Genomic DNA, 17,620 nt, shown 5'->3' on the forward strand with positions numbered 1-17,620 from the left:
CGTGACAGGCAGTGTGTCTTCCCCTGCTCTGGTTTCCCATGTCGTAATGAGTGAGTGTTTGGCCAAAAGCTTGTGATGTTTCACAATTCATATGGGGGGTAACACTTCCTCATTACAGGCACTTGTTGCTCTGTGTTGGGGTCCAGGGGGGGTTCCATGTTGCTGCGTGTTGGGGTTCAGGGGGCTCCATGTTGCTGCGTGTTGGGGTTCAGGGGGCTCCATGTTGCTGCGTGTTGGGGTTCAGGGGGCTCCATGTTGCTCTGTGTTGGGTTCCATGTTGCTGCGTGTTGGGGTTCAGGGGTTCCATGTTGCTGCGTGTTGGGGTTCAGGGGGCTCCACGTTGCTGCGCGTTGGGGTTCAGGGGGCTCCATGTTGCTGTGTGTTGGGGTTCAGGGGGCTCCATGTTGCTGCGTGTTGGGGTTCAGGGGGTTCCATGTTGCTGTGTGTTGGGGTTCAGGGGGCTCCATGTTGCTGCCTGTTGGGTTTCAGGCAGCTCCATGTTGCTGTGTGTTGGGATTCAGGGGGCTCCATGTTGCTGTGTGTTGGGGTTCAGGGGGCTCCATGTTGCTCTGTGTTGGGGTTCAGGGGGCTCCATGTTGCTGCCTGTTGGGGTTCAGGGGGCTCCATGTTGCTGTGTGTTGGGGTCCAGGGGGGGTTCCATGTTGCTGCGTGTTGGGGTTCGGGGGGCTCCATGTTGCTGCGTGTTGGGGTTCAGGGGTTCCATGTTGCTGCGTGTTGGGGTTCAGGGGGCTCCATGTTGCTGTGTGTTGGGGTTCAGGGGGCTCCATGTTGCTGCGTGTTGGGGTTCAGGGGGCTCCATGTTGCTGCGTGTTGAGGTTCAGGGGGCTCCATGTTGCTGCGTGTTGGGGTTCAGGGGGCTCCATGTTGCTGCGTGTTGGGGTTCAGGGGGCTCCATGTTGCTGTGTGTTGGGGTTCAGGGGGCTCCATGTTGCTGTGTGTTGGGGTTCAGGGGGCTCCATGTTGCTGTGTGTTGGGGTTAAGGGTCAGGGGTGGGGAAGGTCACGTGCTCATTGTTGTTGGAGATGAGCGGTCGCATCCGGGTACCTCCTGTGCCCCGCCCACTCTGTGGCTGCGCCCCCCCACTCCCCGATTGACGGGCGCCCTGCTCACCGATTGGCTGCCCACACAGCTGACGTTCCAGAGGGAACGCCCCCGCCACTCCGATTGGCCGGCCGGCCCGTCACTCACCGTGTCGTCACAAAGGCTCCCTCAGCCCCGCCCCCTCCGCGCGCCGGCGGCCCGCCAGCAGGTTTGGTTTTTCCGCGGCGGCGGAGCGGCAGAGCTCGTGTGAGAGGTCGCGGAGGGAAGGCCGAGGATGTGAGGGAGCGGCGGGCGCGGCGAGGCGGCCCGGTGAGTGAGAGAGAGGGGGGAACACCGGGGAGAGAGAGCGCGGGAAATAACACCCACACCGGGCCCTGGGGGAGGGTGACACCCACACCGGGCTCTGAGGGTGTGTGTCACACTGATACTCCTCCCCCCCTGGGGGTGAGTGTGTGTCACACTGATATCCAAACCCCCTGGGGTGGGTGTGTGTCACACTGATATCCAAACCCCCTGGGGTGGGTGTGTGTCACACTGATACTCCTCCCCCCCTGGGGTGGGTGTGTGTCACACTGATACTCCTCCCCCCCCCTGGGGTGGGTGTGTGTCACACTGATACTCATCCCCCCCTGGGGTGGGTGTGTGTCACACTGATACTCATCCCCCCTGGGGTGGGTGTGTGTCACACTGATACTCATCCCCCCCTGGGGTGGGTGTGTGTCACACTGATACTCATCCCCCCTGGGGTGGGTGAGTGTCACACTGATGCTCCTCCCCCCCTGGGGTGGGTGTGTGTCACACTGATACTCCTCCCCCCCCTGGGGTGGGTGTGTGTCACACTGATACTCATCCCCCCTGGGGTGGGTGTGTGTCATACTGATACTCCTCCCCCGGGAGAGGGTGTGTCACACTGATACCCATCCCCTCTGGGGGTGGTTGTGTGACACACTGATATCCAAACCCCCTAGGGGAGGGTGTGTGTCACTGATATTCATCCACCGCCCCCCCCCCTTGCCGGGGAGGGTGTGTGTCACACTGATATGTGTGTGTGTCTCACACTGACAGTGTTCCCGGTTTCAGTGTGTGTGTCTCACACTGACAGTGTTCCCAGTTTCAGTGTGTGTGTCTCACACTGACAGTGTTCCCGGTTTCAGTGTGTGTGTCTCACACTGACAGTGTTCCCGGTTTCAGTGTGTCTGTGTCTCACACTGACAGTGTTCCCGGTTTCAGTGTGTGTGTGTGTGTCTCACACTGACAGTGTTCCCGGTTTCAGTGTGTGTGTCTCACACTGACAGTGTTCCCGGTTTCAGTGTGTGTGTGTCTCACACTGACAGTGTTCCCGGTTTTAGTGTGTGTGTCTCTCACACTGACAGTGTTCCCGGTTTCAGTGTGTGTGTCTCTCACACTGACAGTGTTCCCGGTTTCAGTGTGTGTGTGTCTCACACTGACAGTGTTCCCGGTTTCAGTGTGTGTGTGTCTCACACTGACAGTGTTCCCGGTTTCAGTGTGTGTGTCTCACACTGACAGTGTTCCCGGTTTCAGTGTGTGTGTCTCTCACACTGACAGTGTTCCCGGTTTCAGTGTGTGTGTCTCTCACACTGACAGTGTTCCTGGTTTCAGTGTGTGTGTGTCTCACACTGACAGTGTTCCCGGTTTCAGTGTGTGTGTGTCTCACACTGACAGTGTTCCCGGTTTCAGTGTGTGTGTGTCTCACACTGACAGTGTTCCTGGTTTCAGTGTGTGTGTCTCACACTGACAGTGTTCCTGGTTTCAGTGTGTGTGTCTCACACTGATAGTGTTCCTGGTTTCAGTGTGTGTGTGTCTCACACTGACAGTGTTCCTGGTTTCAGTGTGTGTGTGTGTCTCACACTGACAGTGTTCCCGGTTTCAGTGTGTGTGTCTCACACTGACAGTGTTCCCGGTTTCAGTGTGTGTGTGTCTCACACTGACAGTGTTCCTGGTTTCAGTGTGTGTCTCACACTGACAGTGTTCCTGGTTTCAGTGTGTGTGTCTCACACTGACAGTGTTCCCGGTTTCAGTGTGTGTGTCTCTCACACTGACAGTGTTCCTGGTTTCAGTGTGTGTGTGTCTCACACTGACAGTGTTCCCGGTTTCAGTGTGTGTGTGTCTCACACTGACAGTGTTCCTGGTTTCAGTGTGTGTGTCTCACACTGACAGTGTTCCTGGTTTCAGTGTGTGTGTCTCACACTGACAGTGTTCCCGGTTTCAGTGTGTGTGTCTCACACTGACAGTGTTCCCGGCTTCAGTGTGTGTGTCTCTCACACTGACAGTGTTCCTGGTTTCAGTGTGTGTGTGTGTGTCTCACACTGACAGTGTTCCTGGTTTCAGTGTGTGTGTGTCTCACACTGACAGTGTTCCTGGTTTCAGTGTGTGTGTGTCTCACACTGACAGTGTTCCTGGTTTCAGTGTGTGTGTCTCACAGTGACAGTGTTCCCGGTTTCAGTGTGTGTGTGTCTCACACTGACAGTGGTCCTGGTTTCAGTGTGTGTGTCTCACACTGACAGTGTTCCCGGTTTCAGTGTGTGTGTGTCTCACACTGACAGTGTTCCCGGTTTCAGTGTGTGTGTGTCTCACACTGACAGTGTTCCTGGTTTCAGTGTGTGTGTCTCACACTGACAGTGTTCCCGGTTTCAGTGTGTGTCTCTCACACTGACAGTGTTCCCGGTTTCAGTGTGTGTCTCTCACACTGACAGTGTTCCCGGTTTCAGTGTGTGTCTCTCACACTGACAGTGTTCCCGGTTTCAGTGTGTGTCTCTCACACTGACAGTGTTCCCGGTTTCAGTGTGTGTCTCTCACACTGACAGTGTTCCCGGTTTCAGTGTGTGTGTCTCACACTGACAGTGTTCCCGGTTTCAGTGTGTGTGTGTGTCTCACACTGACAGTGTTCCCGGTTTCAGTGTGTGTGTCTCTCACACTGACAGTGTTCCTGGTTTCAGTGTGTGTGTGTCTCACACTGACAGTGTTCCCGGTTTCAGTGTGTGTGTGTCTCACACTGACAGTGTTCCCGGTTTCAGTGTGTGTGTGTCTCACACTGACAGTGTTCCTGGTTTCAGTGTGTGTGTCTCACACTGACAGTGTTCCTGGTTTCAGTGTGTGTGTCTCACAGTGACAGTGTTCCCGGTTTCAGTGTGTGTGTGTCTCACACTGACAGTGGTCCTGGTTTCAGTGTGTGTGTCTCACACTGACAGTGTTCCTGGTTTCAGTGTGTGTGTGTCTCACACTGACAGTGTTCCCGGTTTCAGTGTGTGTGTGTCTCACACTGACAGTGTTCCTGGTTTCAGTGTGTGTGTCTCACACTGACAGTGTTCCCGGTTTCAGTGTGTGTCTCTCACACTGACAGTGTTCCCGGTTTCAGTGTGTGTCTCTCACACTGACAGTGTTCCCGGTTTCAGTGTGTGTCTCTCACACTGACAGTGTTCCCGGTTTTAGTGTGTGTCTCTCACACTGACAGTGTTCCCGGTTTCAGTGTGTGTGTCTCACACTGACAGTGTTCCCGGTTTCAGTGTGTGTGTGTGTCTCACACTGACAGTGTTCCCGGTTTCAGTGTGTGTGTCTCTTTCAGTGTGTGTGTCTCTCACACTGACAGTGTTCCCGGTTTCAGTGTGTGTGTCTCTCACACTGACAGTGTTCCCGGTTTCAGTGTGTGTCTCTCACACTGACAGTGTTCCTGGTTTCAGTGTGTGTCTCACACTGACAGTGTTCCTGGTTTCAGTGTGTGTCTCACACTGACAGTGTTCCCAGTTTCAGTGTGTGTGTGTGTCCCACACTGACAGTGTTCCCGGTTTCAGTGTGTGTGTCTCACACTGACAGTGTTCCTGGTTTCAGTGTGTGTGTCTCACACTGACAGTGTTCCCGGTTTCAGTGTGTGTGTCTCTCACACTGACAGTGTTCCTGGTTTCAGTGTGTGTGTCTCACACTGACAAGTGTTCCCGGTTTCAGTGTGTGTGTCTCTCACACTGACAGTGTTCCTGGTTTCAGTGTGTGTGTCTCACACTGACAGTGTTCCTGGTTTCAGTGTGTGTGTCTCACACTGACAAGTGTTCCCGGTTTCAGTGTGTGTGTCTCTCACACTGACAGTGTTCCCAGTTTCAGTGTGTGTGTGTGTCCCACACTGACAGTGTTCCCGGTTTCAGTGTGTGTGTCTCACACTGACAGTGTTCCCGGTTTCAGTGTGTGTCTCACACTGACAGTGTTCCTGGTTTCAGTGTGTGTGTGTCTCACACTGACAGTGTTCCCGGTTTCAGTGTGTGTCTCACACTGACAGTGTTCCCGGTTTCAGTGTGTGTGTCTCTCACACTGACAGTGTTCCCAGTTTCAGTGTGTGTCTCACACTGACAGTGTTCCCGGTTTCAGTGTGTGTGTCTCACACTGACAGTGTTCCCGGTTTCAGTGTGTGTGTCTCACACTGACAAGTGTTCCCGGTTTCAGTGTGTGTGTCTCTCACTGACAGTGTTCCCGGTTTCAGTGTGTGTCTCTCACACTGACAGTGTTCCTGGTTTCAGTGTGTGTGTCTCACACTGACAAGTGTTCCCGGTTTCAGTGTGTGTGTGTGTCTCTCACTGACAGTGTTCCCGGTTTCAGTGTGTGTGTCTCACACTGACAGTGTTCCCGGTTTCAGTGTGTGTCTCTCTCACACTGACAGTGTTCCTGGTTTCAGTGTGTGTGTCTCACACTGACAAGTGTTCCCGGTTTCAGTGTGTGTGTCTCTCACACTGACAGTGTTCCTGGTTTCAGTGTGTGTGTCTCACACTGAGAAGTGTTCCCGGTTTCAGTGTGTGTGTGTCTCACACTGACAGTGTTCCTGGTTTCAGTGTGTGTCTCACACTGACAGTGTTCCCAGTTTCAGTGTGTGTGTGTGTCCCACACTGACAGTGTTCCCGGTTTCAGTGTGTGTGTCTCACACTGACAGTGTTCCTGGTTTCAGTGTGTGTGTGTCTCACACTGACAGTGTTCCCGGTTTCAGTGTGTATGTGTGTCTCACACTGATAGTGTTCCCGGTTTCAGTGTGTATGTGTGTCTCACAGTGACAGTGTTCCCGGTTTCAGTGTGTGTGTGTGTGTCTCACACTGACAGTGTTCCCGGTTTCAGTGTGTGTGTGTCTCACACTGACAGTGTTCCCGGTTTCAGTGTGTGTGTCTCTCACACTGACAGTGTTCCCGGTTTCAGTGTGTGTGTCTCTCACACTGACAGTGTTCCTGGTTTCAGTGTGTGTGTGTCTCACACTGACAGTGTTCCTGGTTTCAGTGTGTGTCTCACACTGACAGTGTTCCCAGTTTCAGTGTGTGTGTGTGTCCCACACTGACAGTGTTCCCGGTTTCAGTGTGTGTGTCTCACACTGACAGTGTTCCTGGTTTCAGTGTGTGTGTGTCTCACACTGACAGTGTTCCTGGTTTCAGTGTGTGTGTCTCACACTGACAAGTGTTCCCGGTTTCAGTGTGTGTGTCTCTCACACTGACAGTGTTCCTGGTTTCAGTGTGTGTGTGTCTCACACTGACAGTGTTCCTGGTTTCAGTGTGTGTCTCACACTGACAGTGTTCCCAGTTTCAGTGTGTGTGTGTGTCCCACACTGACAGTGTTCCCGGTTTCAGTGTGTGTGTCTCACACTGACAGTGTTCGCGGTTTCAGTGTGTATGTGTGTCTCACACTGATAGTGTTCCCGGTTTCAGTGTGTATGTGTGTCTCACAGTGACAGTGTTCCCGGTTTCAGTGTGTGTGTGTCTCACACTGACAGTGTTCCCGGTTTCAGTGTGTGTGTGTCTCACACTGACAGTGTTCCCGGTTTCGGTGTGTGTGTGTGTGTCTCACACTGACAGTGTTCCTGGTTTCAGTGTGTGTGTGTCTCACACTGACAGTGTTCCTGGTTTCAGTGTGTGTGTGTCTCACACTGACAGTGTTCCTGGTTTCAGTGTGTGTGTCTCACACTGACAGTGTTCCCAGTTTCAGTGTGTGTGTGTGTCCCACACTGACAGTGTTCCCGGTTTCAGTGTGTGTGTCTCACACTGACAGTGTTCGCGGTTTCAGTGTGTATGTGTGTCTCACACTGATAGTGTTCCCGGTTTCAGTGTGTATGTGTGTCTCACAGTGACAGTGTTCCCGGTTTCAGTGTGTGTGTGTCTCACACTGACAGTGTTCCCGGTTTCAGTGTGTGTGTGTCTCACACTGACAGTGTTCCCGGTTTCGGTGTGTGTGTGTGTGTCTCACACTGACAGTGTTCCTGGTTTCAGTGTGTGTGTGTCTCACACTGACAGTGTTCCTGGTTTCAGTGTGTGTGTCTCACACTGACAGTGTTCCCGGTTTCAGTGTGTGTGTGTGTCTCACACTGACAGTGTTCCCGGTTTCAGTGTGTGTGTGTCTCACACTGACAGTGTTCCCGGTTTCAGTGTGTGTGTGTCTCACACTGACAGTGTTCCCGGTTTCGGTGTGTGTGTCTCACACTGACAGTGTTCCTGGTTTCAGTGTGTGTGTGTCTCACACTGACAGTGTTCCTGGTTTCAGTGTGTGTGTCTCACACTGACAGTGTTCCTGGTTTCAGTGTGTGTGTCTCACACTGACAGTGTTCCCGGTTTCAGTGTGTGTGTGTGTCTCACACTGACAGTGTTCCCGGTTTCGGTGTGTGTGTGTGTGTGTCTCACACTGACAGTGTACCCGGTTTCAGTGTGTGTGTCTCTCACACTGTCATGGTTCCCGGTTTCAGTGTGTGTGTGTGTCTCACACTGACAGTGTTCCCAGTTTCAGTGTGTGTGTGTCTCACACTGACAGTGTTCCTGGTTTCAGTGTGTGTCTCACACTGACAGTGTTCCTGGTTTCAGTGTGTGTGTGTCTCACACTGACAGTGTTCCTGGTTTCAGTGTGTGTGTCTCACACTGACAGTGTTCCCGGTTTCAGTGTGTGTGTGTCTCACACTGACAGTGTTCCCGGTTTCAGTGTGTGTGTGTCTCACACTGTCAGTGTTCCCGGTTTCAGTGTGTGTGTCTCACACTGACAGTGTTCCCGGTTTCAGTGTGCGTGTGTGTCTCACACTGACAGTGTTCCTGGTTTCAGTGTGTGTGTGTCTCACACTGACAGTGTTCCCGGTTTCACAGTGTGTGCCTTGCGGTCTTGGCTGATCTGGGTTATGTCCGGGTAATGTGTGTGTGAGGTGATCATAGCTGCTGTGTGCGTCGTGGTTGTTTTTTTTGTGGTATTATGCTGATGAATACTGTCGCTGCCGGTTATTGTATGAAATGCACCAGTACGTAATACCCTGCTCGCTAACTGTGCAAGTGTGTTAAAGTGTCGTCATACCTTTTTATTAGCTTTCGCAATACTGTCACACATTGACTTTGTTTATGCAGAACCGAATTAATGGACACGTTTGATTCATTTCCTGCATTGTATCTGGGAATTGTCTTGTTACATTATAATATTTAATCTGAAATGTGCCGTTCTGGAATGGGGAGTAACTGTCTCCTTGTTTTTGCCACCAGAGCGAGGTGTTTGGTCATGGTCATCACTCGCCTGCCTCGGCTGAGATTCGAATGTGACTTCAGTCTGCAGCTGTGGTGGGAGCAGCCTTCATCACAAGCTGCCCTTTGAAGCTTCTGGATGTGGTAAAATGGAAAACAAAAAGGAACCTCCCTTCTTTAATGAGGACAATTCTGGGCCGATAAGTTATAAACTCCCGTTTTATGAGACAATGGAACTCTTCATTGAAACACTCACAGGAACTTGTTTTGAACTCAGAGTGTCACCTTTCGAGACAGTGATTTCTGTGAAGGCAAAAATTCAAAGACTAGAAGGTACAGATTTATTTTATTCCCCGTTAATTTGATCAAATGGGCTTTGATTGAATTTGTGTGTTTGGTACGTTCCACTTTTCCAGACCTTGCGAGAGATTTGCTCCCGCTTACTTTCTAATTCACAACTGGGTGGACGTGTCGTTTGCAAACCTTCGGTAAAGGCATGGCTCGGTGATACATCGCTGCTGTGTTGCAGACTCCGAGAAAGACATGAAATTGGGCAGGAAAAGATAAGTTGTTCCTTCAAGCCTGCTCACACGATGGCTAGATTTTCACAACTGGGTTAGAAACAGAGAAACTAGAAGCAGGTGGAGGCCATTCGGCCCTTCGAGCCTGCTCCGTCATTCATTTTAATCATCATAGAATCATAGAAACCCTACAGTACAGAAAGAGGCCATTCGGCCCATCGAGTCTGCACCGACCACAATCCCACCCAGGCCCTACCCCCATATCAACCCACTAATCCCTCCAACCTACGCATCTCAGGACACTAAGGGCAATTTTTAGCATGGCCAATCAACCTAACCCGCACATCTTTGGACTGATCATCAAATTCAAAATCCTGATCCTCCAACGGGTGGCAGAGTGGTTAGCACTGCTGCCTCACAGCGCCAGGGACCTGGATTGGGCCACCGTCTTTGCAGGGTCTGCATGCTCTCCATGTGTCTATTTGGGTTTCCTCCGGGTGCTCCGGTTTCCTCCCACAGCCTGAAAGATGTGCTGGTTAGATCCATTGGCCGTGCTAATTCTCCCTCAGTGTACCCGAACAGGCACCAGAGTGTGATGACTGGAGGATTTTCACAGTAACTTCATTGCAGTGTTAATGTAAGCCTACTTGTGACGCTAATAAATAAACTTTAAACCCTTGATTCCATTTATCCCCAAGAGTTATATCTGACTTCGTCTTGAAATCACACAACGTTTTGGCCTCAACTACTCTCTGTGGTCGTGAATTCCACACTCTGGGTGAAGAAATTTCTCCGTCCTCAAGGGCTCCCTTGAACTATGACCCCCTCGTGCTGGACTCCTCCACCATTGGGAATCCACCCTGTCCAACCCTGTTAGAAGTTTCTGAGGGTTCTTCCTCTCTAACCACCCTTTGGCAATTATTCAGGGCATCACATTGACTAACTGTATAAAAATCCCTTGCCTCCCCAGGATAGAAAGGCATCATTTGATTAGAACAAGACAACATGGTTTTATGAAAGGAAAATTCTGTTTGACAAATGTTAGTTTTTGAGTATGTATTTAGTCGAGTAGATAAAGGGGAATCAGTAGATGTGATATACCTGGATTTCCAAAAAGCATTTGATAAGCTGCCACACAGAAGGTTAATACACTAAATCAGGGCCCATGGAGTTGGGGACAGGGTTCAAAATACATGAGGGCGGCTGGAAAATTCACCCTCCAAAGCCCATGACGAATCAATGGTAGGTGTGACAAATGAGAGAACAGTCACCCTCCACCATTTGGGGAACTACTCCTCTAATCGCAAGTAGCTAAGCCCACAAAACACGCACCTGGATTCTCCACATCCTGGACCTGGACTGCTCAGTACTTGGAATCCCCATAACCCTGATACAGAACACAGAAGATACAGAGACTTCTTGAAACACTGCAGTATGGGCGGTCTGGTGGCACAGTGGTTAGCACTGTTGCCTCACAGCGCCAGGGACCCGGGTTCAATTCCCGGTTTGGGTCACTGTCTGTCTGTGTGTGGAGTCTGCATGTTCTCCGTGTCTGCGTGGGTTTCCTCCGGGTGCTCCGGTTTCTACCCACAGTCCAAAGATGTGCGGGTTAGACCGTGCTAAATTGCGCCTTACTGTCCCGGGATGCGTAGGTTGGAGGGGTTAGCGGGGTAAATATGTGGGATTACGGGGATAGGGCCTGGGTGGGATTGTTGTCGGTGCAGGCTCGATGGGCCGAATGGCCTCTTTCTGCACTGCAGGGATTCTATGATTCTAGACTGGGGTCATGGAATGATACAGGAGGCCATTCAGCCCATTGAGTCTGTGATGGATCATGTGGAGAGGAAGCCCCGGTTTCTCACTCAGGACGTCCTCCCGTGGTGTTGAGTAGCACAACTGCTTTGTGAAATGGGAGCGAGTCAGAACGTGCCTGGCAGCTCAAAACTGGGCACCCATGAGACGCTGCGGGTCACCAAAAACCAGCAGCGTTGTATTTCACCGCAGCTTTGTAACCTCGGGCTCCGGCATATTCCCCACTGCCATCGAGCCAGGGCATCAACCTGATTTAGTGAGGAGTGTAAGAGAGCCTGCCAGGGGCAGCGCCAAGCATACCTAAAAGAGGTGCCAGTCTAGTGAAGCTACAGCTCTAGGTGCCTACTACACAGAAGCAGCTTCCAGAGACAGAGCTAAGCAGCCCCATAACCAGTGGGGTTGCCCACTGCAATCCTGCCACATCCAGATGTAAATGGTGGTCAACAATTAAACAACTGAAGGGAGGACGATGTTCCATGAAAACCACCAGCAAGAAAGCGTGAAAGACAAAGCTTTCGACCAGCTGGGAGTGCTGAGTGGATGATCCACCCCCGAGGCCTTTGCTGTCAGTCTTCAGCCAGTTTAATTCCACAGGATGTCAGGAATCAGTGAAGTGCGGTGAACACAGGAAAGCTTGCGGATCCCAACAACAGCTGTAGTGCGGAAGACTTGTGCTACAGGACCAGCCACACCTCCCGCCAAGCCGTTCCAAAGTAGCAGCAAGGCTGGTATCCGCCTGACACAGGACGCATGAGAATTCCGTGCTATCTACAAATAAGCAGATCCAATCACTGTCCCGCCCTCTTTGTACTCAATGGGCTGCAAACTCTCCTGAGCACCACTTCCTCTCCGTGGCCAGTTTACATTTTCAAAGGAAGTTCTTGCATCTACGCTGGAAATTCCTCCCGCTGAAATTCCGAGCCTTGCCTTTTTCAACTCGTGATACATTCCAGGTTTGTGTGTGGCCAGTGCGCTCACTCATGATGGAAGGTGTCACTGACAGTGCTAGTAAGCGGTATTAACTCACCGATACCCTGTCAATTGCTTTGTGCTTGTTCTGCCAGGACCCCTCTGCTCCTGACCTTATTACTTGGTCGAAACATGGACAAAGGAGTCAGATTCTGAGGTGAGAGTGACCACGTCTGACCTCAAACCAGCATTTGACCACATCTGTCCCCGTGGATGTGAAGTCAATCCACTGCCTGCAGTCATATCGTGCACAAAGGTTGTGGTTTTTGGAGACCAATTATCTCAGCTGTTAGGACATCACTGCACAAGATAATATAGTGGAGGCAGTGGTGTGGTGGTACTTTCACTGGACTAATAATCCACAGAGCCAGGGTAAAGCTCTGGGAGCTCGGGTTCGAATCCCACCATGGTAGATGGTGAAATTTGAATTCAATAAAAATCTGAAATTAAGAATCTACTGATGACCATGAAACCATTGTCGATTGTCGGAAAAACCCATCTGGTTCACTATTGTCCTTTAGGGAAGGAAATCTGCCGTCCTTACCTGGTCTGGCCGACATGTGACTCCAGAGCCACAGCAATGTGGTTGACTTAAAATGTCTGGAATGGCCGAGCAAACCACTCAGTTCAAGGGCCCAACCTGCGACGCCCACATCCCATGAACAAAAAAAAATGTTCCTCATTTTTAGCTGCTTTGTCATGACCTTTTTCTCCGTATAAGGTTCGGCACGGTATAAGGGCGGCACGGTGGCACTGCTGCCTCACAGTGCCAGGGACCCGGGTTCGATTCCGGCCTCGGGTCACTGTCTGTGTGGAGTCTGCACGTTCTCCCCGTGTCTCTATGGGTTTCCTCCGGGTGCTCCAGTTTCCTCCCACAGTCCAAAGATGTGCGGGTTAGGTTGATTGGCCATGCTAAATTGACCCCAGTGTCAGCGGGACTAGCAGGGTAAATATGTGGGGTTACAGGGATGGGGCCTGGGTGGGATTGTGGTCGGTGCAGACTTGATGGGCCGAATGGCCTCCTTCTGCACTGTAGGGATTCTATGATTCTATGAAATGAGGCTGATGCTGATTGCACAGTGCTCAGTTCCACTCTCCGATAATGAAGCAGTTTATGCCTGCATGCAGCTTGGGCTGGTGAATGGTACTGAACACTCTTGCCACACAAGTGTCAGGCAATGAGCATCTCCAACAAGAGAGGGTCTGGTCTTTTCCCCTTTACATCCAGTGCCGTGTCCATTGCTCAGTAGCAGCTCCCAAACTCTCAACCTTCATCACCTCGAAGGAAAAAGGCAGCAGGCACATAAACCACGACTTTCGGCTTCCCCTCCAAGCCAGACAACACCTCGACTTGCTGAGCCGTGGGTATTGCAAGTGGTGAGGACGCACATGGATGTGTTTGTGTGTGGGGTATTCTCTCTCTCTTTCCTGGATTGCCAGGGAAGTACCAGAACCATAGAATCCCTATAGTGCAGAAGGAGGCCATTCGGTTCATCGAGTCTGCACCGACCACAATCCCATCCAGACCCTATCCCCATAACCCCATGCATTTACCCTAGCTAGTCCCCCTGGCATTAAGGGGCAATTTAGCATGGCCAATCCACCTAACCCACACATAGAACATAGAAAAGCTACAGCACAAACAGGCCCTTCGGCCCACAGGTTGCGCCGGTCATGTCCCTACCTACCTAGGCCTACATATAGGCTTACCTATAACCCTCAATCCTATTAAGTTCCATGTACTCATCCAGAAGTCTCTTAAAAGACCCCATCGAGTTTGCCTCCACCACCATTGACGGCAGCCGATTCCACTCACCCACCACCCTCTGAATGAAAAACTTACCCCTGACATCTCTTCTGTACCTACTCCCCAGCACCTTAAACCAGCGTCCTCTCGTAGCAGCCATTTCAGCCCTGGGAAAAAGCCTCTGAGAATCCACCCGATCTATACCTCTCAACATCTTATACACCTCTATCAGGTCACCTCTCATCCTTCGTCTCTCCAAGGAGAAAAGACCGAGCTCCCTCAGCCTATCCTCATAAGGCATGCTCCCCAATCCAGGCAACATCCTTGTAAATCTTCTCGGCACCCTTTCAATAATTTCTACATCCTTCCTGTAATGAGGCGACCAGAACTGAGCACAGTACTCCAAGTGGGGTCTGACGAGGGTCTTATAAAGCTGCATCATTATCTCCCGACTCCTAAACTCAATCCCTCGATCTTTGGACATTTTTGGACCTTTGGACATTTGTTCTGTAAATAGATCGCAAGTGTCAGTTTGCTGTCGGGAGCAATGATTTTAAAAAAACTTTGAACAAGGTACGTCAAAAGCAGATGGGAAAGCATGCAGAGTGGATCAGAGAGCGCAGGTTTGACAATTTTAATTATTGGAGGAGATTTTTAAAAAGAATTGCTTCAACTTTCCATCTGCCTTTTATATCAACTCTTTCTGTACATAGAATCATAGAATCCCTACAGTGCAGAAAGAGGCCATTCAGCCCATCGCGTCTGCACCGACCACAATCCCACCCACACCCTACTCCTGCAACTCCACACATTTATCCTGCCAATCTCCTGACACTTGGGTCAATTTAGCATGGCCAATGCACCACACCTGCACATCTTTGGACTGTGGGAGGAAACTGGAGCACACGGAGGAAACCCATGCAGACACGGGGAGAACGTGCAAGCTCCACACAGACAGTGACCCGAGGCCGGAATCGAACCCGGGTCTCTTGTGCTGTGAGGCAGCAGTGCTAACCACTGTGCCGCCCATGATTTCTGTACGTGATTTTACATTTAATAATATTTTCCAGTTTACATTTTCTGGGTTAGACTGTGTTAGTCTTAGTGAGTATTCTTCACTCTCGTTAAGACTCACTTGTTTCTTGCCCTGCTCTCAGATCCCAGGAGAAGCAGTGCACTCGCCCACGGCATGTTCAGTGCTTTAGAAAAGGCTACAAAGTCTGTGTATCTGAAACCTGAACAAATGGTGGATGCTAAAACAAAAACAGAAAATTCTGGAAAACCTCTGCAGGTCTGACAGCCTCTGTGGAGAGAGAACAGAGCTAATGTTTCAAATCTGAGCGACTCTGCATCAGCGCTGGTAAAGAGGCGGTTAGGACCAGGGAGCTGGAGTTGTTATGGCGTAGGGTATCAGAGGAATCGTGGAGGTAGATGGGAAGGGACTGGACAAGAGGAGAGAGGATGGAGTCAAGATGGGAAGAAATGAGTTCAATGGGGCAGGAACACGCTGACACAATGGGACTACCGGGACAGTCCTAGTTGTGGATTTTGGGAAGGAGGTAGAAGTGGGCTGTCCGGGTTGGGAGACTGAGGTTGGAGGCTGTGGAGGGAAGATCTCCAGAGGAGATGAGGTCAGTGACAGTCCTGGAAGCAATGGCTCGATGCTTGGTGATGCGGTCATGATCTTGGGAGGGGGGGTGGGTCGGAGGAAATGGCTGAGAGTTGGTGCTCACCCTCTGCGAGGCAGAGATCAGTCCGCCAGACAATGACAGCCGACCTTGTTGGCAGCTTTGATAACAAAGTCAGGGTTGGACCTGAGAGAGGGAAGTGCAACAAGTTCAGAAGGAGACAGGTTGGAGTGGGTGAGAGGAGCAGAGAAATTGAGATGGCCGATGTCATGCCAACAGTTCCCAAGGAGAAGGTGAGAGGCCAGAGGAAGGGGTCCGGGTGGAGTGAGAATACTGGAGGTGGGTGAAAGGATCTGTTGAATGGAGGCGGGAGGGAGGACCCCTGCCCAAGGAAGTCAGCACGGAGACGAAGGTAGCGGGAGAAGTGTTCAGCATTGTGTCGAGCCCGAAATTCATTGAGGTGGGAGCGTAAGGGTATGAGGTTGAGTCCTTTGCTGATTACAGCATGTGCAGCCTCAGAGCGGGGAAGGTCAGAGAAGACAAAGGGAGGAATTTTCCCGTCCCGCCCGGCATGGGAATCATAGTGGGCAGGGGGCAGACCATGCAAAGGTCCTTTGACCTTGTGGGGGATTTTCCAGTTTTGGGGTGAATGTGGCCAGAAAATCCCACCCTGAGTCATCCAGACGTTGGCCCTGTTCTCTCTCCACAGGCCCTGTTCTCTCTCCACAGATGCTGTCCGACCTGTTGAGATTTTCCAGCATTCTCTGTTGTGTCAGTTGTATATAAATGATGGAAAACGTTGGCCAACAGTCACAATGTCTGGGCCATAGCCTCTGTAACCCAATTATTGATGGTTCACTCAGTATTGACAAACGCATTTGCATTTCAAACACAATTACTGTTGACATTTCATAAAAATCATTTGCATTTTCCTGCAAAGGTTCCTATCTAGTCATGTGACTTCTGCAAGGCCTGTAGTCGAGAGTAAGGTTTTTTTTTAAATTCTCGGGCTGTGGACATTGCAGTTAAGGCTGGCATTTACTGTCTATCCCTGGTTAACTCAGTAAGAAGTCTCACAACACCAGGTTAAAGTCCAACAGGTTTATTTGGCAGCAAAATCCACCAGCTTTCGGAGCGCTGCTCCTTCGTCAGGTAAGTGGGAGTTCTGTCCACAAACAGGGCATATAAAGACACAAACTCAATTTACAAAATCATTGTTGGAATGTGAGTCTTTACAGGTCATCAAGTCTTAAAGGTACAGACAATGTGAGTGGAGAGTGCATTAAGCACAGGTTAAAGAGATGTGTATTGTCTCCAGACAGGACAGTTAGTGAGACTTTGCAAGCCCAGGCAAGTCGTGGGTGTTACAGATAGTGTGACATGAACCCAAGATCCCGGTTGAGGCCGTCCTTATGTGTGCGGAACCTGGCTATCAGTCTCTGCTCAGCGACTCTGCTGTGTCGTGAAGGCTGCCTTGGAGAACACTTACCCGAAGATCAGAGGCCGAATGCCCGTGACCGCTGAAGTGTTCCCCAATGGGAAGAGAACACTCTTGCCTGGTGATTGTCGAGCGGTGTTCATTCATCGGTTGTTGTAGCGTCTGCTTACCTGGTTACCCATGTGAATGAAGGTGGGAGGAAGCTGCTTCACTTTGACCGCAGGCTGAAGATGCTCCCACAGTTTGGTTAGATAGGAATTTAGACCAATAAGTGATGAGGAAATGATATATGTCCAAGTTAGGATGTGGTATGACTTGGAGTTGGGCTGCCCACATGGACTTGTTCCCCTTGTCCTAGGTGGACGTAGCAGGTTTTGAAGGTACAGTTGAAGAAGTCTTAATGGAATACATCCTATAGCAAGCAATGCACAGTGTAGACATGGTGCGCTGCTGATTGAGGGGAGAGGGGGTTTGTGTTTGAAGTGGTGGATGGGCTGCCTACAAGTGTACCGCTTTGTCCTGGATTGTCTTGACCTTCTTGACCATTGTTGCAGCTGTAATCACACAAGTATGTGTGGAAGTTATTCCATAGCATTCCTGATTTGTGCTTTGTATGCACTGGAGAGGTTTTTTTGTGCTCGCTTGCCTCCGGGATGCAGGGCAATCCTCTGGGGACCCAGATTCGGATCTCAACATGACGGATAGTAAAATTTGAATTCAATAAAGGTCAATTGATGACCATGAAACCATTGTCAATTGTCATAAAAACCCACCTGGTTCACTAATGCCCTTTAGGGAAGGAAATCTGCCGTCCTTACCTGGTCTGGCCTACATGTGACTCCAGATCCACAGCAATGTGGTTGACTCTTACCTGAAATGACCTCGTAATGAGCCACTCAGTTCAAGGGTAATTAGGGATGGGCCAGCCAGTGACACCTACAAAGTACCGAGCCTCTAACCTTCTCAAGTTGCCACAG

The 17,620-nt window shown here is 50.8% G+C and overlaps 1 protein-coding gene across 4 annotated transcripts in view; it reads left to right on the plus strand.

Moving 5' to 3' along the window:
• Positions 1-1,215: 1,215 nt before the first annotated feature.
• Positions 1,216-17,620, plus strand: part of zfand4 (zinc finger, AN1-type domain 4) — a 53,050-nt gene continuing 36,645 nt past the window's right edge. For 3 of the 4 annotated variants that reach the window (XR_013495648.1, XR_013495649.1, XM_078199707.1), the window contains exons 1-2: positions 1,231-1,371; positions 8,550-8,861. Coding sequence is in view for 2 of the 4 variants with exons in the window: in XM_078199707.1 (XP_078055833.1) it covers positions 8,678-8,861 (184 nt within the window). In the remaining 2 variants the exon portion in view is untranslated. Of the gene's footprint in view, positions 1,372-8,549; positions 8,862-17,620 lie in introns of all 4 variants that reach the window. The other variant, XM_078199706.1, reaches the window with a different exon arrangement.

This window comes from Mustelus asterias, chromosome 28 (genome assembly GCF_964213995.1).
Source record: "Mustelus asterias chromosome 28, sMusAst1.hap1.1, whole genome shotgun sequence".
In the NCBI taxonomy this organism is placed as follows: Eukaryota; Metazoa; Chordata; class Chondrichthyes; order Carcharhiniformes; family Triakidae; genus Mustelus; species Mustelus asterias.